At 43.0% G+C, this 21248-nt stretch overlaps 1 protein-coding gene across 28 annotated transcripts in view; it reads left to right on the top strand.

The window, feature by feature from the left end:
- The window catches only part of DLG1 (discs large MAGUK scaffold protein 1), a 465475-nt gene that overhangs the window by 415216 nt on the left and 29011 nt on the right, over nt 1-21248 (top strand). For 19 of the 28 annotated variants that reach the window (XM_043492521.1, XM_043492523.1, XM_043492520.1 and 16 more), the window contains one exon: nt 12657-12698. The exons of the other annotated variants lie outside the window; for them this stretch is intronic. In XM_043492521.1, the coding sequence (XP_043348456.1) occupies nt 12657-12698 (42 nt within the window). The remainder of the gene's footprint in view (nt 1-12656; nt 12699-21248) is intronic. 28 annotated transcript variants of the gene reach the window in all.

Raw genomic sequence — 21248 nt, 5'->3', positions numbered from 1 at the left:
ATAACAAGGAGTCTTGTGTGTGCTTGCTGTGGAACTGCTTCCTGAAATGAAGAACTTCTGGCAGCATAAGTGCTACCTTCCAGGTCTCCATCGACCTCACTCTCTCTGTACAGGTATCAAGATGCACACACCAACCCCTGAATAGTTGGAGCATTCCCTGTGTCCAGACCCGGGGTTCTCAAACTGGGGTCGTGACTCCTCAGGGGATCGTGAGGTTATTAGCTGGGGGGTCACAAGCTGTCTACCCCAAACTCCACTTTGCCTCCAACATTTATAATAGTGTTAAATATTTTTCAAGTATTTAATATATAAGGGGAGTTGCACTCAGAAACTTGCTGTGTGAAAGGAGTTACCACTACAAAAGTTTGAGAACCACTGAACACTCATGCACTGGGCCTGGTGGTCTCAAAGCAACAGTACACACCACGTTGTAAGATTCAACTCAAGACCAGCACTTTGTTTAACACAAAGCACTTAGATACACTTACAGTGAAAACAAGAATAAGTTTTATTATCAAAGACTAGTGATTCACGTGAGAGTGAGTAAGGATATTGGAAACAAATGGTTACATATAAAACAAAATCATAACACACTATCTAGAGACAAAACTTAACTAACTGGTTAACCTCCTGTCTAAAGAATTTTCTCTCGCCCAAAGTCCTGTTCATTGTTTTCAACCAAGGTTGGCTGAGACTTTCCTTATATGAAAGCAAATGCACTGTCGGTTCAGTTTGTAGGTGCAGGATGCCACAGTGCCCTCTTTGCCTTCTAAAAATACCTCCAATGTTCATTGTCTTTACTCATAAAAAAACTAAACCCCTGTTGAATTCATATCTCTTCATAAATATTTGACTTCATTAGTAAATGGGCATCTATTGTGTTAGCCTAAAATGCTTAATTTATATCCCAACAGAGAGATACGTGTTTATCTCCTGTCTGAAGGAATCTGTCTAATTGTCATCTTTTGATGAACTGCTTTTAACTTACATGCTTAAGAACGTAATTTTCTAATACATATACCTAACTCCTTGCATAGTACATGTACATACTTTTCACAATATTGATGGCTAGTGTGACACCAACTTTTATTTGAGACCTCAAACGACATTCTTCGGTGAACCAGAATGCGCATATCATAATCAGGAGATACCCCCTTGCCAGTTGACATTGAGAGGTTCTTGGGTCAGAGCAGCCCAACCAGATTTCTTGTAACCCATCATAGTTCCCAAAAAGCTTTTGCTGCAGTCTTTGCTAGTTGGATCTCCTCCTCTTCTCATGGCTGATATTAAGCCCTGCCTTTACAACTTGTGCCCATTACTATAGTGTCACATTACTAATTATTAGAGAGACAAGGTGGGTGAGGTAATATCTTTTGTTGGACCAACTTCTGTTGGTGAGAGAGATAAGCTTTTGAACTTACACAGAGATCTTCTTGACCCCTGAGTTCTGTGTCTCTCTAATATCCTGGGACCAACACAGCTATAACACTGCATACACTACTGGTAAGTCTAATAAACTGATGAAATGGTGTCTCCAAGGTGCATACTGCTTGCTGTGTCCTCCACAGGATGCAATTCTTCCATGCTGTATAGGTAGACTTTCATCTCTCTATTTTCTTCTTCAAGTAGTGTCCCTGTGGGTGCTCCACTTTAGGTGGTGTTGCATTCCTGCGCCACAGATCGGAGATTTTCCATAGCAATGCTCGGTTAGGGTGCGCATGTGCAGTAGTCATCTTGTGGTGCCATTGGCACCTCATGTAGTGCACACACAACTCAACCCATTCAGTTCCTTCTCAACCATCCTGGACTGCAGATGGAACTCAGTGGCCGTGCTGCCTCTTCATTTTTCTTTCTATAGAACTAGTTAGATTAGCTGTAGCTTAGTAAATCTAGTTTAGTTAGTTAGTTAGTTATTCTTTTAAAAAAAATTGCTATAGATATTTTCTTTTAATTGCTATTTTTCCCACTCTTTCCCAGTTGGGAAACTTTAACGCCCACGATGCCTGGCTTACCTGGGTTTAAACAATGTGACTCCTGTCGTGAGGTAATACCCGTCTCATTCAGCCACTCATTGTGTGTATGTTGTTTGGGGGAGACCCATATCTCTCAAAAATGTGCCCATTTCAGCAACCTTAAAGCCAGGGCTGGGCGTGATCAAGATCTCCGCCTCAAGATGATTTTGATGGAAAAATCCCTTCAGCCTCCTCTTTAGGGACAAAAATCGACAGCAGCAGATGGTTCCCTGAACAAAACCTCTGCTAATTGGAGTGCTCAGTCTTCCAAATCATCCAGGAAGCAAGCCACAACCTCCCCTAATAGGGACAGGCAGAGAAAGAAAAGGTCCCTGGCGAGGTTATCCTCAATGCCGAGCTCGAGTACAGTGAGCATCTTTGAGGCTCTGGGCACCTCTGGCACTGTCCCTCTGTGGACCTCTGCTGAGCCCCGCCGCTCTGGAATGGAGTCAAGACACTCCTCCTGCATGGCACCGACCACCCTGGTGTGGGAGTCATAGAATATTAGGGTTGAAAGAGACTTCAGGAGGTCATCTAGTCCAATCCTCTGCTCAAAGCAGGACCAACACCAACTAAATCATCCCAACCAGGGCTTTGCCAAGCCAGGCCTTAAAAACCTCTAAGGATGGAGATTCCACCACCTCTCTAGGTAACCCATTCCAGTGCTTCACCGCCCTCCTAGTGAAATAGTGTTTCTTAATATCCAACCTAGAGCTCCCCCATTGCAACTTGAGACCATTGCTTCTTGTTCTGTCATCTGCTACTACTGAGAAAAGCCTAGCTCCATCCTCTTTGGAACTCCCCGTCAGGTAGTTAAAGGCTGCTATCAAATCCCCCCTCACTCTTCTTTTCTGCTGACTAAATAACCTCAATTCCCTCAGCCTCTCCTTGTAAGTCATGTGCCCCAGCCCCCTAATCATTTCCATTGCCCTCCGATGGACTCTTTCCAATTTGTTTACATCCCTTCTGTAGTGGGGGGACCAAAACTACTCAGTACTCCAGGTATGGCCTCACCAGTGCCGAATAGAGGGGAATAATCACTTTCCTCAATCTGCTGGCAATGCTCCTAATAATATAGCCCAATATGCCATTGGCCTTCTTAGCAACAAGGGCACACTGCTGACTCATATCTAGCTTCTCATCCACTGTAATCCCCATGTCCTTTTCTGCAGAACTGCTGCTTAGCCAGTCAGTCCCCAGCCTGTAGCAGTGCATGGGATTCTTCTGTCCTAAGTACAGGACTCTGCACTTGTCCTTGTTGAACCTCAGATTTCAGAGTCGGCACTGAGTGCAGTACCACAGGCAATGCCATCCCTATCAGCACCGACGGACAGGCTAAGGACAGCTGTGACCGCATCGGCAGCAACTGCACCACCACAGAAGCACACAGCTCCGCAACAGTTTCTACACCAAAAAGACATAGTTGTTTCTTTGGTATCACAGTTGCCGTTGCTCGGCACCCAGGGATCGCCAGGCCAACTAATGGAGTAGCTAACCACTTCACCTGCTCCCCAGCCTCTCTCCAGCAATGAAGAGGACATATGTGGGAGACAATTCTCTTCCCATCACTCTTCACCCATGGAGAGGAGACCTCCATGTAAAGCCATTAAGACCACATCCCACCAACCTCGAGAGATGCCACAATGGTACAGGCAATCCTGGACTTGCCCTCCGATGCCTTTCCCTCTGTAGTGCTCCCCTCCTCCTCCCCCCCCCCCCAGGATCCCTGGGCGGCACATAGGGCCCAATATACTAGACCCTTGACTCCAGGCTGAGGGGAAATACGCTCTCCTCCACCTTCCCAGAGTAGAGACACATTGGAAGCACCCAAAGGCGTGGAAGATGAAGAGAAAGAAGGCTTGGACCAGGAAGGCTTTTCGCCAGCTCATAATTCATCTTCCTCCCCGACGAAGCCGTCATACCACCACCTCCAACTACAGTAGACGACCTGAAACAATTTTAAGAACTCTTTAAAAGAGTAGCCGCCAGCCAAGACATTCCGTTAAGGAGGTGCAAGAAATCCAGCACAAACTGCTACAAATCCTACAGGTTTTTTTTTGTTGTTGTTGGCTACACCTCTCTAGGTTGCTCAAAGAGCTACAGACTTCCAGTTTGAAGGGCCAAATTCTTTGCGGAGAAGATTTTCTCTCCACATCCTGAAGGATTCTCAGACCATGTTACACTCCTTAGGAATCTACACTGTGGGAAAGAAGAGAAGATATACCTCTTAATCACATCACAGGTCACAATCTTCTCAATACCCACCATCTCAGTGCTGTTGTGAGCCACAGTGTAAGAGGGCCAGGGCTCAAAAGTGGGAACAATCTGCACCCCAGTCCATGACCTCTCAAATTGCCTCTTATACATACTTTTGATGAGCTGGTCGAGGGTCTGAACAATGATACCTTACAGCATCAGCTGCCATCTATACACCTGTCATGCCACTCAGAAGTCACCTTACCCTACTTCACAGCAGTTAGGACCAGCTCGAGAGCAAAGAAATTGATTTCTTGCCCTGAACCTACAAGGTGCCTACTTCCATATATTGATACAACCATCATACAGGAGATTTTCTACTGCTTACCTTTGGGGCAGGATCATTATCACTACAGACTGCTCCACACAGAATATTCTCCAAGGTTCTCTTCATTGTAGTGGCATACTAATCCCGGTACAGTGACTGGACTTTATCAGCACCAACCTGATGCAGTACAAGCGAGAGCGTTCCTCTCACTACCCACATTCACCACCCTGGGACACATCTCCCTAATATGCTGGGGAGCTCATCTACACAACCGCAAGGTTCAAGACAAATGGCCTTCCACAGAAATGACCTTCCATATCACCCTTTTGGGGCTAAGGGCTGCTAGGAATGCCTGTGCATACTCTCTGCCTTTCATCAAAAACAACACACAAAGGTCATGAAGGACTTAATGTGACCTGTATGTTTTGTATAAACCGCCAAGGACCTGCCAGATCTCCCTCCCTGTACAAGACAGCACTCAAACTTTGGAATTGGTGCACCCATCACAATGTGCTCATCTCAGCTGTTTGTCTACCAATGATACAGAACATGACAACCAACAGTCTCAGTTGGAATTTTCTCACGACGAGTGTGTACTGAATTTCAGAGATGCTTCAAGATATCTGCCCTTTGGAGAACCCTGACTATGGATTTCTTCACTACTTAACATAACAAGAAAGGTCCTTGTTACTGCTCCAGGGCCAGCCTGGGAAAACATTCACTGGCAGTTGCCCTCATCTTCCCATGGGACAGGGCCCACTTGTATGTTATTTCCAAGTTTCCTATTCTATCCAAGATTCTGTTGAAAATTCAACGAGACAAAGCGAGAGTTATTCTGATTGCTCCTCTTGACCATGACAAGTCTGGCTCCCTTACCTGACACAGATGGCAATATGCCCTCCTGTTTCTCTTCAGCCCATTCCTCATCCGCTCTCTCAAAACAATGGGCTGACCCTTCACCCCAACCCGCGGGTCCTCTGCCTCCAGGTTTGGCTCCTTCTTAGTCCCAAGGCTTAGAGGCAGAATGCTCTGACAAGCTGAAAGGTGTGTTGCAACACAACCAAAAGTTGACCACTCGACATACTTATCTACAAATTGGAAACGACTCCAAGTTGGTGTCATTCCAAACACACAGACCCAACCTCATCTTTCCTCCCTCTGATTCTGCACTACATTTTAAACGCTCACTCAGCTCCCTTAAGGTACATCTCTTGGCAAAAAAGGCTTCCCACTTGGTGTTTGCTCACCCACTAATGCATAGATTCTTTAAGGGCATTGGGAATCTCTTCCCACATGTGACACCACCCACTCCAGCCTGGGACTTTAGCCTAATTCTCAGGGCTTTGACTAGACCTCCCTCAAGTCCAGGGCAAGTTGTTCTCTCTTACACCTGTCCATGAAGACAGCATTTCTAATTGTCATCACCTCAGATAGGCACATAAGAGAAATATTGGCCCTGATGGCACATCCATCATTCACGGCCTGTTTTGTTTTTTTTTTTCAAAGTAACTAAGACCATATCCCAAGTTTCTTCCTACTTTCTCTGCACTTTCCATATTAATCAACAGATCCATCTCCCTGTTTTTTCCCAAAACCACATTGTGGCAACTGGGAGACAATTGTGCATATGCTAGATATTAGAAGGACATTACCATTCTACTTGGACAGGACTAAGGACTTCAGGAAATCCCCTAAACGCTTCCTTTCGTCCACAGAAAGATCCAAAAGCTCTGAGATACTGGTTCAAAGACTATTCAAATGGGTCTCTAGTGCATTAATCACTTATCAAGGACGCAGTTTGCTTCTGTCCAGAGTCCATACGCACTCCACGAGATCAGTTTATGCCTCAATCACATTCTGTAGGGATACCCCTATCTCAGCAATCTATAGAGCAACGACTTGGGCCTCTGCCCATACTTTCGCAGAACATTATGTGATCACTGAAGGTTTGGCTGATGACACGATCTTCGACTCCACAGTACTTTCTGTAGTAAAAGACTCCACTCTGGAGTACCCAGCCTCCAGTGGTGGGTACTGCTCAGGAGTCACCTACTGTGGAGCACCCATAGGGACACTACTTGAAGAAGAAGAGGAAGTTACTCACCTTGTACAGTAACGACGGTTCTTCAAGATACGTGTCCCTATGGGTGCTCCACAACCCGCCTCCTCCCCTCTACTTCAAAGTTCTCTATAGGGCTCTGTGGTAAAGAAGGAAGTGAGGGGGGTTTGCCCGTGCAGTGCTAAATAGACTCGAGGCAGACCATGAGGGAGGGAGAGCACATGTGTGGGCTCAACAGAACACTGCTATCAAAAGTCTCTGATTAGAGGTGCCAGGGCACACAGACGCCTACTGTGGAGCCACCCATAGGGACACCTATCTCAAAAAACCATCGTTACTGCACAAGTTGAGTAACTTCCTCTTCATCCAAAATTGCACTCCCCATCAATGATACCATAATCTAGTCAGCAGAAAAATATTAGGCAAACCCCCACAACCATACCATCTGCAAGTAAAAGAGCTGACAGGAACTACTTTGTACCAGCTACAGAGATGGACTTTCTCTTCTCTTCACCACTCCCTGGTGGTGGAAGCTGCCAATCATTACAGCAAACAACCCAAATTCTGGTCCACTCACCAGGACAAAACACAAATGCTTAGACCTTTTTGGTTCATGTACTCGACAACACTCCAATTCTGGGTCACCAATTTCTCAATCCTTCTTGCAAAGTACAACTTTGACAACTACAGTAAACTACAAGAATTCCTTGAGGTTCTATCAGAGGAAAACGCCCCCAGTTCACTGCCATCATGAACAAGGGGCAATTAATTGCCCTTACGGCTTTACAGGTCTCTATGGGTATAGCAGACACTGCTGCAAGAATGACAGCCACAGCTATCGTAATGCGTAGGGCCTCATGGTTACAGTCATCCAATATTCCAAAAGAGCTCCAACTCAAAGTGGAGGATCTCCCTTTCAATCAGGAGAAGCTCTTCTCTGCAAAAATGGATGACATCCTTCACACTGTGCAGGATTCTCAGGCCACCCTGCGCACTTCAGGCCTAATAAGTGACTTGATAAGAGATGCTGGTACACACCATAGGCAGAGACACCTCTTTCCATTGCCCACAACAGCAGTAATTTGACCAGAATAGAAACAAACAACGCTCACAAAGACATAGGGCTCCTCAAACTCAGTCCTCGTCCTCACAACCATCTACTACCAAGTCACAGTTTTAAAGTCTTCGTTGAGGGCTGGGGTGCTCTCTTAGATAAGCACACCATACAAGGAAAGTGGTCAACGATGGAAACTCAGCTCCACAACAATCTTCCGGATCTCTGAGCGGTATGCAATGCATGCAGGCACTTCCTCCCAATCATATGGAATGAATCGATCTGCATACTGACCCACAACATAGCATGCATTTCTATATCAATCGCCAAGATGGAGCTCGCTCCCATTCACTCTGCACCGAGGCCCTGAATGACATCCTCCACAATACTGTGCTGTCAAATATGCCTACCAAACCTTTTGGCCACCACCTGCACCCATTTTACCATGCTTGGGCACCAATAACAATGGACCAATGGGTACTGGAGATTATAAAATCGGGTTATACCATCTCCTTCTTTTCCTTACCCCCTACCCTATCACCTTCTCTGTCCCTCTTCAGGGACCCTTCTCACGAGCACCTTTTACAACAGGAAATGAACCATGTCCTATAATTGGATGCTGTGGAGCAAGTTCCAACTCAATAAAAAGGGAAGGGTTTTTACTTCCATTATTTTCTCATCAAAAAGAAAAACGACAGATGGAAGCCCTCTTAGATCTTTGGAAACTCAACAAATTTGTGCAGAATCAGAGATTCAAAATGGTCACACTGGCCACAATTATTCCAACGCTAGACAAGCAGGACTGGTTTTCAGCCCTCGACCTCCAAAATGCTTATTTTCATATTACAGGCAATTTTTAAGATTCACGGTAGGGCTCATCTATTACTAATACAGAGTACTACCTTTTCACCTTTCCACTGTCCTTCCAATTTTTCCAAAAACCCTCACAGTAATGGTGACCCACTTATGAAGGAGAGGAGTGATGATCTTCCCATACCTAGACAATTGTCTACTGAAAGGTGCAACTCAGGAAGAAGCAACACACATGGTGGAGACAATCATTGAACTGTTCCAGACACTAGGATTGCAGATAAATATACAGAAAACTACACTAACCCTGATGCAACAACTGGAATTCATCAGGGCTTATCTCGATTCCACACGGGAGGGCACTGTTGCAACAGTCACCAGCAGCCCTCAAATGTCTGCCAGAATCTACCTACAACTATTAGGTCATATGGCAGCTATGACGTTCGTTGTCAGACACACAATATTACATATGCATTGCCTACATAGCTGTCTGAGCACTGTGTACACTCCCAGCAAACATAGTCTAAACAAAAGAGTGACAGTACCCTCAAAGGTCATTGCGTCACTAAAGTGGTGGACAAAACCAGAAAACATCTGCACAAGGATCCCTTTCCAACTGGATCCTCTATCACTAATAATCACGACCGACGTGTCGTTGATAGGCTGGGGTGCTTTCTTAGATAAGCAAACCATACAAGGAAAGTGGTCAGCAATGGAAACTCAGCTCCACAACAATCTTCTGGAGCTCTGAGCGGTATGCAATGTGTGCAGGCACTTCCTCCCAATCATATGGAATGAATCGATCTGCATACTGACCCACAACATAGCATGCATGTTCTATATCAGTCACCAAGGTGGAACTCGCTCCCATTCACTCTGCAACGAGGCCCTGAAATTGTGGAACTGGTGCATTCACTACAACATAACCATCTTAGCTTCCGAGGTGTCAGAATATGACAGCACACATGTTAAACAGACACTTCTCCAAGGAATATGAATGGTAAATACATGACAGTGTCCTCCAATAGACATTCCAATAATGGGGCTATCCATCTGTAGACCAGTTTGCATCAGCAACAAACCACAAATGCCCACTTTTCTGCTCCAGGGCAGGACTAGCACCCAAGTTGCTAGGGGATGCCTTCCTCATCTCATGGGACACATCACTCTTGTATGCATTCCCACTGATACCTCCAATCTCACAAGTCATTCACAAGATAAGGAACTCCAAGGCCCATGTCATACTGATTGTTCCAATGTGGCCAAGATAGACTAGGTTCCCTTACCTGTTGCACCTGGACGTATGTGCTCTATGAGCTCTTCCCCTGCTGGTGGATCTCCTCTCACAGAATGGAGGTCGGAGACTCCACCCAAATCCAGAGAAACTTCATCTCAAAGCATAAAATCATAGAATATCAGGGTTGGAAGGGACTTCAGGAGGTCACCTAGTCCAACCCCCTGCTCAAAGCAGGACCAATCCCCAACTAAGTCATCCCATGGCTCCTATGTGGTTCCAACACGACAAATTAGCATGTAGAGAATGAGTGAAACATATTCTTAAACAACAGATGATCCATCACACTCTACGCAGAAGAATAAATGGACACAAATCTGACATCAGGAATTACATTCAAAAATCAGTAGGAGAACACTTCAACCTCCCTGGTCACTCAATAAGAGACTTAAAAGTGGCAATTCTTCAACAAAAAAACTTCAAAACCAGACTCCACCGTGAAACTGCAGAACTGGAATTAATTTGCAAACAGGACACCATCAAATTAGGCCTGAATAAAGACTGGGAGTGGATGAGTCATTACAAAACCTAATTTCCCCATACTAATTTCCTCCTATTATTACTCACACCTTCTTGTCAACTATTTGAAATGGGCCACCCTCATCACTTTTGTAGTGGTAATTTTTCCTCCCTTGGTATTCTGCTATTAATTGAATTGTCTTGTTAGACTGACCCTGCACCTGGTAAGGCAACGCTCATCTTTTCATGTACTATGTATAAATACACTTGCTACTGTATTTTCCACTCCATGCGTCTGATGAAGTGGGTTGTAGCCCACAAAAGCTTATGCCCAAATAAATTTGTTAGTCTAGGTGCCACAAGGACTCCTCATTTGTTTTCACCACAAGGTGGAGGGAACATCAGTCTTTGCTCACCCAATCACAGACGCTTCCTTACTGGTGTACATAACATGTACTGAGAAGTCCAACAACCTACAACCCCATGGGACTTGAACCTGGTACTTCACCAGCAAAATTGGTGCACTGATAGCTGAATCCCCTTACTCTGTGTTCACTAAAGATAAGGTCGCACTGCAACCACATCCAAATTTTTTGCCTAAGGTATCATCATCTTTCTATTTAAACCAACCCATACACCTTCCCATGTTTTACCCAAAACCACATGAGACTTCACAAGAGGTCATCCTACATAGACTTGATGTCAGACGAGCCTTAGCATTTTACTTAGAAAGAACCAAACCCTTCTGGAAATCTTCAAGACTATTTATTTCCACAAGAGAATGTCCAAGGGATGTGCAATATCAACCCAGAGACTATCTAAATGGACCTCTATTTGTATACAACTCTGCTGTCAACTACATAACAAGGAACACCCACCAGGGATCTGATCCCACTCTGCGCATGCCATTGCTACATCTATAGCCTTCCTGAACAATATCCCTGTGACAGACATATGCACATGGGCCTCAGAGCACATGTTTGCAAAACACTATGCTATCACTCAATCCTCTAGGTCAGATGCTATATTGAAAACATTAATCAGGTTATCTGTCATGCTGTGCATAACTTACTTTTATTATATTTGCTAAATCACGAAAAGCTTATTTATATTTCAACCATGGATTCCCTCCTTCATAATCCACTTTCTTCATGATCTTGGAGTGAAGGAGCCATGCTGAATTTGTGAGATCACAAATACTCTCCATGACAACAAGCTTGTAAGTACAGGCTTAGGAATTCACTGTAGGATGAGAAGCTGAGCTTGGAAGGGAATGAGAAAATTCTTATTAGAACATATATATTGTTCTCTAAGTCATAACAAAGAGAACACAGAAAAAGCCTACCCATGTAAACTTCCATCTGCTGGTTTGTTCTGAAAGTGTATCAAATGCTGATTTATATACCCTTTATGCATTCTCTAAACGGCAAGCATTTTAATATTGTGATCATTATAAGTAATTGCAAAAGTTGTCGACAAAATAAAGGTAAATATTCATCTAAGTTAAATGTCAGGTTAATATTTCAGTACATCCTTCACCTGTGTTAATAAACTGTTGCTGTGCTTAAGTCTCTAAAATGGAAAGCAAAGTATATTTTACTTTTAAATAACATATAGCATAGAAACTTTCACATCTGGTAAATCAGTCATTTTTAATTAAGATAAACCATACAACACATTTTTATTAAGATAAACAACTCATAAAATGGGTTGGTTATTATGTGAAAAGCATGAGTTCCACATTGATACTCAGCACAAGACAGTTAAGTTCTTAAAAGCAAAACAGAAAACAAAATAGATCTTAATTCTGCAGTGCACCTCAGATAAATTATAAATGGTTAATTAACATAGCATAAAAGGTAAAGTATCTACTACTGAACTAATTGCTATATTCATTGTATACTTCATTATTTTCTGCTGCTAGACTCTCCATGCAGATTAGTGACATGTCTGTAAAGTGCATCCTACATTAGTAACAAGCTTGGACAATAACATCCGATGAAGTGAGCTGTAGCTCACGAAACCTTATGCTCAAATAAATTTGTTAGTCTCTAAGGTGCCACAAGTACTCCTTTTCTTTTTTGCGTATACCTTAAAGATGCATTCTTTCAGCTTTTGCACAGCAAAAATTCCTCATGAGGTAAATGCACAAGGATTGCAGGACTGGGCATGAAACATGGATTTATATTTTTTTCATATTCTTACTTTTATGTGAAATGTTTAATGGTTTCCTTTTTATTAATACAGTTCTTTTGTGTAATATTGAGCTAAATGATTAGAGCTATCAGAAATACCTTAAGACTTTTATATGCATTATCTATGGGTCTCATATCCTTGATCAGTGTCCGTATTGTCTTTCATCTTGACTATGTTTGTCAGTTTTTCTTTTGAACCCCCGTCATTTAGTGTGTTTTCCTTATTTTTCCATTCTGTTGCAATTTCAGAACATGTAACTTCTAATGCCAGCGATAGTGAAAGTAGTTACCGTAAGTGTTATAAGTTCCTTCTTTATTTTGAATCCTTGTTACTACCTTTAAGTTTGGGTTTGTCTGGGTATTTTTTTCCAGATATTCACGTGATACATAAACATGGATTGCAGTTGGAGCTGATCAGGTGGTCTTATTTTATCTGCTCAGATGAGTTGCTGAGAAATTTTCTGTTTATATAACTGAGTGTACTTTTCAACACAAAGTTGCACCATTTTTACTTAAATAGATTTTTACTAATAGATTTAGTTGAACTGGTGCAAACCCCTTGTGGACATTCTCATTTTGATATAAGAGTGACTAATTGTCTTAATCTGAATCAAAATCAGCCTGGTTTAAACTGAAGTAAGAGGGTCCACTTGATCTTTTGTACTAGTTTAACTAAATCAGTTTAAAATTCCACCTTTGGTTAAACTGGTGCAACTTTCTTCTGTAGACAAGCACTTAGTAAGTTTTGTACTAACAATGTAAGCTGATAAATTCAAGGCGTAATTGCATGCTTAACTATGAAATACTTGTTTTTTTAAAAGTGTGATGCATAAATATTTTAAATGAAAGTAAGGGTAAGTTAGCGTTCGTTTCTCCTTCTCTTCAAGCTTTTACTTAGTAGTTTCGTGAAATAGGGCTGCTTATTTTGAGTTGTCTTCAAATGTTATACAATGGATTACTAGTATTTAGCACCAGAATTAAGGTTGTTAAATGAAACCCCTTGACTGTGTCATTCTAATTGCATGTTACATTTTAAAGACTAGGCTGAGTTTAAGTATTGTTGTTTTTATTACAGTAGAACCTTAAGGCCCACACAGGGATTTAGGGCCCCATTGTGCTAGGCACTGAAAAAAGTAGTGTTAAAAAGATAGTCCCTTTCCCAAAGTTATTACTACTCAGGGCTTCGATCCTGAAATTTATTTCATATGGCCAGACCCCCTCCCAACAAAATTACTAAGGCTCCAAGCAGGCACAGGACTGTCCCAATCATAGTGATTTTTGGGATCAAGACATAGGGTACAATAGAACAGATAGATGAAACATACAGGAAATTAAGTAGAGCTGAAGAAGAAGGTAACAGACAGGCATACCTTTGCACTGTGAGTTTTAGCCACGGCTCACCACCTGTTGTCTGTTTGCCAAGTATAAATTCCTGAAAGATATTTTACTAACTGTTATTATAGAGTTTGGACAGAAGGTAGGGGAATGGGTCAACAGGTAAATGAGTTTGGGAGCTCTGCATCCTTTTAAACGGACACTGCCAAGTCAATTTTGGTACAAAACAAAATTTTACTAATAGAAATATCATTAATAGAAAATATTTTAAGCAAACAAGTATTCTTTATGCTTGCAACCCTGATATTGCTGCACTCTTGAGAAAATGAAAGTGAAATTGATAAGAAACTATTAACAAAAGTGAAACTGACTAGTCTGTGTATTGTAGAAACAGAGTAACACAAAATAGAAACAGCAAGGATGAAGAAAAGTTAACTAATTGGTAATGTTAGCCAAATAGGTAAATTTATGCTTAAAAAACTGGGTTTTATTAACCTGACAGTGTCTCTTGAAAGCTGCTGTTTAAGTTTTTCAGTCACTCCTCAGTGCTGCTTCTATTATGATCAGTGATTCATTATAGGTGATGATATTTGGGCTTTATTCTTCATTGGCAAAAACTCTATGCACAGTATAAATGTTCTGTGGAATTTGACAGAATGTGTAATTCTAAGCAATGATTATTTTTATTAAAGTGACCTTTTTAATTTCTTCTTTCTGCTGTCTAATATGAAAGTTATCTTGATTACAGATGAGTATGGTTGTTCAAAAGGTCCATTCTATTAATATCTGTTTTTCTAAAGTGTTCAACAGTATTGACAATATATACTTTTTGCCCTCAACCAGTGGGTTGTTTATATTTGCTATTGCTGTTTTTTTAATGTTTTGCTTAACTGATTTTTTACTTTATAGCAAAGTGATTTCTTTCAAAAAGTATTTCATTACACATTAGCTGGAGTCCCTTATAGCTGAGTTGATAGTTGAGTGACTTTGTTTCTCTCTCTAGCCTAAAAGAGGTTCTGAAAGTATATACTGTCTTTCTCTAAGTCCGTTTGCATGAGTTATTTTTTGAGATGTTCAGTTATCCAAGTTGCATGTTTCTTGTCTTAACTACTAAGAAAAAAATTCAAACTGATGTGCATTCATCTATTGCTATAATAGACTTGGACAACAAAGTAAATAGTATAAAACAAAAAACAGTTCTTCTTCAAGTGATGGTCCCTATGTGTATTCCACACATGGGTATCTATGAATCTGAGTCCAGAAATTCGAGTGAGAGTATCCACACATGTGCAGTAGATCTCCTTGTGCTCCAAATTGAGGACATGAAGGGTCAGTGCGAATCAACATCTCTCCAGTTCCTCATTACTGCCATAAGACCTGAGTTGGAATCCCATGTCCATTTCAGTCTTCCTTTTTTGTATAATACAATTTGTAAATAGTTTAGTAGTTACTATTTTAATATTTTATAGTTTACAGTTAGTTTTTAGTTACTCCCCACTTTGGGATGCTTCTCCCTCTGAAGGGGGATTACGCCAAGAGTTCCAGGGTTCAAGAACTGTCTCCTCTGTTCCCATTTCTTCTCCATCAGAGATGACCACTGGCGCTGCTTTTATTGCCTTGGGATATTGCCACAAAGTGCAGTATTTGCCATTCTTTCCCTCCCTGAACTCGGGACGGATGAGAGCTCCATCTGTGGAAGCACCTCATGGAGCAGGCTCTGAAACCCCATTCAGATTCAGGCCAGGGAGACACCCCATCTCCACCCCATATAACAACTTCAAATAATGAGCAGTGCCCCTCTGAGCACAAGCTCCAGAGTTGAGGCAAAAACTATTAAGCCTAACAAACTCTCTCACGAGACTACAGATCATGAACATAGTCATATTTCTGTCCAGATATGTCTCAGAGAGGACCCCTCTCCATCTCAGTCAAAATCAGTGAGCCCTAAATCTTCTGTCCAAGAACGAAAGGCATGGAAGAAGGAGGATCTGATTTTGTTGGTTCTGGCTTTGGATCCATCCTACAAACCTGAGGAGTGGAACTCAATGCGTCTCTCTGGGATTTCAATGCTGGGATCCCATCCAACAGCTCCAACATTCTCCATGCATGATCCCCCAAACATTAGACCTATGGATGACTTTGATCCACTGGTACCTTCCTCAGGAGCCCCCCAGGTACCAAGGAGGACTGAAACCTTCACCTTGCTGGAGGGTATCTTCGCTTTGCCCTGCCCACAATCTCCCTTGCTATCAGATCCAGCTCTTTGTAGAGACATCCCTGCACCCAGGGAAACCACCCTGAGGGATGGAATATCAGCCCCTATGATGTCTATAACTAACGTCCTCCCACTGGTTCCATCGGTGCTGCCAGTAGAACAGGTGCCTATCATGTCAAGTGAATCTGATGCTTCCGATGAGGCTCCTCCACCCACCCCCAAAAGGCAAGGAAGGTTGGTCAGGGATCGAAAAAGGTATTGGAATCTCCTGCCTCCTTCCAAATATGGTTTTCCAGGGGACTACTGGTACCTGGTGCCATTGGTTCTTCCCCCTCTGGATGATTTCTCCGTGTCTTATTGGGGCTTGTAGGATCCGTACAACAGAGGCCTAGGATGTGTGAAGGAATCAGACAGACCCTCCTCTCCTGGCCAATAACAACTGGCTCCATCAGAATTTGTGGAGGAAGAAGACATCAAGCCAGGTCTGTATGGTATGTCATCCTCCTCATTAGATGAGCCAGTTGCCCCTTCATCCCACTGTCCACCTGATGTTCACAAACTGTACCAGGAGTTGTTGCAGAGGGTAGCAGCTGAACTGCAGATACATCAGAGCGATTCAAGACACACAACAGGGTCTATTGGACACCTTCCAGCCCTCTGGCCTTTCGAGGGTGGCCCTTCCAGTTAACCAAGCCATCATGAAATTCACTAGATCACTGTGGCACACCCCTGTCTTTTGTTGCCCTACCCCAAAGAGAGCTGAGAAATGGTATTTTGTACCAGCAAAAGGGGCTAAATCCATATTTACCCATCCAGTACCCAACACCTGTGCAATCAGCTACAGAGAAGTCCAGGGCTCGGTATTCCAAGAATCTCACAACTGATAAGGTCACTAAATGCCTCTTCCTTTTGGGTAGGAAGGTATTCTCTTCAGCTAGTCTCTGATTCAGAGCTGCTGACTACCAGGCAATGATGCAAAATATAATTTCCTTAATTATGCCAAATGTACAGAATTTAAAGGCAAACTTCCCGAGCAAGACAGGGCCCAGTTCCAAGCCCTCATTGTGAAAGGCAGGCTGATGACCAAAACATCACTTCAAGGGGCAGCTGACACAGCTGATACTGTCTCTAGAACCATCAACACAGCTGTAGTACTAAGGAGTTATGGTTGCAATCTTCAGGATTCCCCAAGGATGTCCAGAATACCATCAGAACCTTTCCTTTGGTGAGTCTAACCTTTTTAATGCAAAGCATGAAAGTCTTTGCACACTCTAAAGTCCCTAGAACAACTTATACTCCTGGACATTTACACCCCAGTCCCCAAAGGAATCATCATAAGCAACATATACACCCCAGACCACCTCCTTAGGTGTTCTATCATGAACACTCACGTTGAACCTCATGTACGAAGCAAAGGACCTCAAGACCTAGATATATGGGTACTTCTACCTCTACAACAACCACCCAATATCTAAGGGATTCTTTAGATGATACGGTTGAGGACAGCATGCTGACATTGATGCCATGCATCATTACTCCCCCTGCCTTTGGTGGTCACCTTACTACTTTGCTCTCAACTGGACAGAAATAACTAAACATCATAACCACCAATGCTGTGTAAATGAGTTTATCTTGCCTCCCCACCACAAACCACTTTTCGGGCCCCTTCTCAGGGACCACGCTCATGAGGAAATTCTGTGTCAAGAGGTAAACTCTCTTCTTCAGAAAGAGGCTTTAGAACCAATGCCTCCTCAGTATCAGGGGACTGGGTTCTACTCGCCATATTTCTTGGTCCCAAGAAAATCCAATGGAAGGAGACTGATTCTTGACTTACGCCAACTGAATGTATTCATATGGAAATTCCTCACAGTCACACTGGCATCAATAATCCCCTTTCTGGAAGAGGGCACTTGGTTTGCAGCCCTCAATGTGAAGGATGTTCATTTTCATACAGATATTCACCTTTCCCACAGAAGATTTCTTAGATTCCTCATTGGGCAGGACCACTTCCAATTTAGAGTCCTTCCATTCACAGTAGCTGCATCACCCAGAGTCTTCACAAATGTTCTTTCAGTAGTAGCAGTTTGAATGAGATTTTACTGTCATTCTGTATCTCAGTAACTGGCTTCTGACAGGCAGGTCCATCACAGAAGGCTAGTCAGCAACAGCATTCCTACTCCATCTTCCCTGGGAATTTACATCACTACAAAAAAAAAGTCTACTCTGACGCCCATGAGGACCTTAGGCTTCATAGGAGCAACCTTGGATTTAACTGCAGCAAGAGCCTATCTTCCCACCGAGAGATTCCACATCATGAGCAATCTAATAAAACACATTACCTTGACATTCTGCACTCCAAAGCACCCCATGTTTACCATAGTGATGAATCACCCCCAGAGTGCAACCTGGAACTGGGGTACCACTGAGCCCTCTGACTCACCAGCCTGGGTTCCCTCTCACACTGTGCTGCTGTGACAAGCTGCAGACCCTGCACTCTGGTCCTAACCTCCCACCAACAGTCCACACAGGCAGGGAACAGACCCAGCTGCAGTTGCATGCCGGCTCTGTCCAGCCACTGGCATGAATCCACAATAGAGAGACTAGTACCCTCTCTAATACCCCAGATATCCAGCCTAGGACCTCAGAGCTTATACCCTCCTGCACCTGGTCCCAAACACCTGACCAGTATGAATGTATTACCCAGTTCGCCTCTCCCTCTACATGGAGAGGAATATGCACAAAGCCTTTGTTAACTGAGCTGAGATTTTTCCCAAACACTTCACTCAAAAACACACTGGTTAAGATAAAACAAAACAAGTTAAAAATCTATCTTTCTGTAGTTAATTAAGTGATTGTAAGTGATAGCAAACAGATCAAAGTGGATTACCTAGCAAATAAACAAAACTGCAATCTAAGCCTAATATACTAGATAGGATTTGAATCAGCAATATCTCACCCTGACTGATGATGCAAGCAGTCCACCAAGCTTCCATACACAGGCTAGAAATCACTTTAGCCTGGGACCAGCACTTCTCCCAGTTCAGTCTTTGTTCTTCAGGTGTTTCCAGGTGTTCTCTTGTGTGGGGAGTGAGCCTCCGAAATGATGTCACTCCCCATCTTTCATAGTCTCTCCATATGGCAAGACTCTCCCCTTTGTTCTAAGCCAAGTTACCAGCCTCTTTGTGGAAAAATATAGGTACCAAAATGGAGTTCAATGTCATGTGGTCTGGTCACATGCCCTTGCATACCTTGCTGAGTCATAGCAGCCATTATCCATAGGCTGTCTGACGATACGCTCTTCCATGGTCCACTGTCTTTGTTGATGGGCCATTAGCACTGTCTAGATACCTGAAAGGCTAGTTGTGGGTGTTTCCAATTTCACAACATCTTTCAGTAACACATGCTTAGCCAAACTTTATAACTTCACATACAATGACAGCACATACAATCCAATGATATAGTAATGTTTAGCAGATCAAGACTTTTAGAATGATACCTCACAAGGCATACTTTGTACAAAACATATAATTACATCAATACGATAAGTATCAGGTGCTTTGGAGTGAAGAATGTCACATCACCCTCAAACCTCATACCACTGTCAGGGCTTGTCTTTCCCTCCTTGGCCACATGGACTCATGAATCCACATTACACCAATTGCCAGGCTCCAACTCTGCTGTTTACAGACCTGGCTTCAATCTATCTACTCACTAGAAAAAGACAGTCAGTGCCAAAGTAACAATTCCAGCCAAGGTTTTGGTCTCTCTCACCTGGTGGAGAAAGTTGGGATAGGATTTCCTTTCCTGACCCGTATATCAGAGGCAACTATAGTCGGATGCCTCCATATTGGGTTGGGGAGCTCTTACAAGCAATCATACCACACCAGGATTTGGACCCATCAAGAGGCTGGAATGTACATCAACTTACTGGAACTAAGGGCAGTCCGTTGGACCTGCAGTGCATTCCTTCTGCTCAGCCAATCCTGTCACATGCAAGTAATATCAGATAATATATCAACTGTCTTCTGTGTAAACAAGCAGGGGAGAAACAAGATCCCTCCCTCTCTGTGTGGAGATACACCAACTCGATGTTGACTATCAGACATCACATCACTCTCTTAGCGGTGTATCTACTAGGCATGTAGAACTCCCTAGCAGACACTCAGCAGATATTTTTCAACAGACCACGAATGGGAGATTCACGATTTTGTTCTCAACAACATCTTCAGCCAGTAGGGAAAATACTGTCATGGGATCTGTTTGCCTAAAAGAGAACAGAAAACTTTTTTACTACTCCAGAATGCTCTGAGCTGAGGCTCAAAGGGCAGCTACCTTCTATTACCCTGGAGGGGCCTCCTATCCGGTCCTTCTGATTCCACAAGTCCTGCAAAAGATCTGTCATGATAGAGCTCAGGTCATCCTTATTGAGCTCAATTCAAGTCAGGGTTCTCAGACCTCCCGAGAATTTTGACCTATCCACCTATCGACATCTGACCATTTCTGGATCTGTTGATTTAATACAATAGCACAGTAAGGCGTCCCAAACCAGTGCCAGTGCAACTCAAGGACTGGTATTGTATTTGGATGTAGAGCTTTCATGCTCAATAGCGGTTCAATCCATCCTCAACCAGAGCAGAAAGGATTAGACTATAAAAAGTTATTAAGCCAAATGGAAACATTCCTCCTCTTGGTCATGACAACACCAGTTATCTCCAGAGTCCACTGGGATCCCTGCTATCCTAAATTACCTACTTAGTTACTCTTAAGATGTCAGGTCTCTCTCTGTTAGCTATGGATCCATTGGACAGTAATCAGTGCTGTTCAGCCTCCTATTGAGGATCACGCTATTTTCACTCATCCTTTGACAACTAGATTCCTTTAAGGACTTGTTAGATCTTTTCCACAATTGGTAAGGCCAATGTTTCAGTAGGCCCTCAACCTCCTTCTGTCAACTCTCACAAAACTTCCTTTCGAATTATTAACCACCCGTTCTATGTCCCATCACAGGATGCAAGTTGCCTTCCTAGACCCCATCACATGAACCAGAAGGGTGAGCAAGCTGGGAGCACTCATAGCAGATCCACTATTTATTACTTTTCTAAATCAAAGATCTTTCTTTGCCTTCTCCCAAAAATTCACCCCTAAAGTAATTACAGAGTTTCTTATCAGTCAAACTAACCACTTTCTGATATTTTTCCAAAGCTGAAGGCCTCCAGTGAGGAGTGAAGTCTTGACACCTGAAACAGACAGGCACTGGCCTTTTATCTGCAAAAAACAAAAGCAATTAGAAA

This window comes from Dermochelys coriacea, chromosome 9 (genome assembly GCF_009764565.3).
Source record: "Dermochelys coriacea isolate rDerCor1 chromosome 9, rDerCor1.pri.v4, whole genome shotgun sequence".
NCBI classification, from domain to species: Eukaryota; Metazoa; Chordata; order Testudines; family Dermochelyidae; genus Dermochelys; species Dermochelys coriacea.
This window is presented reverse-complemented; position numbering and strand designations above follow the sequence as displayed.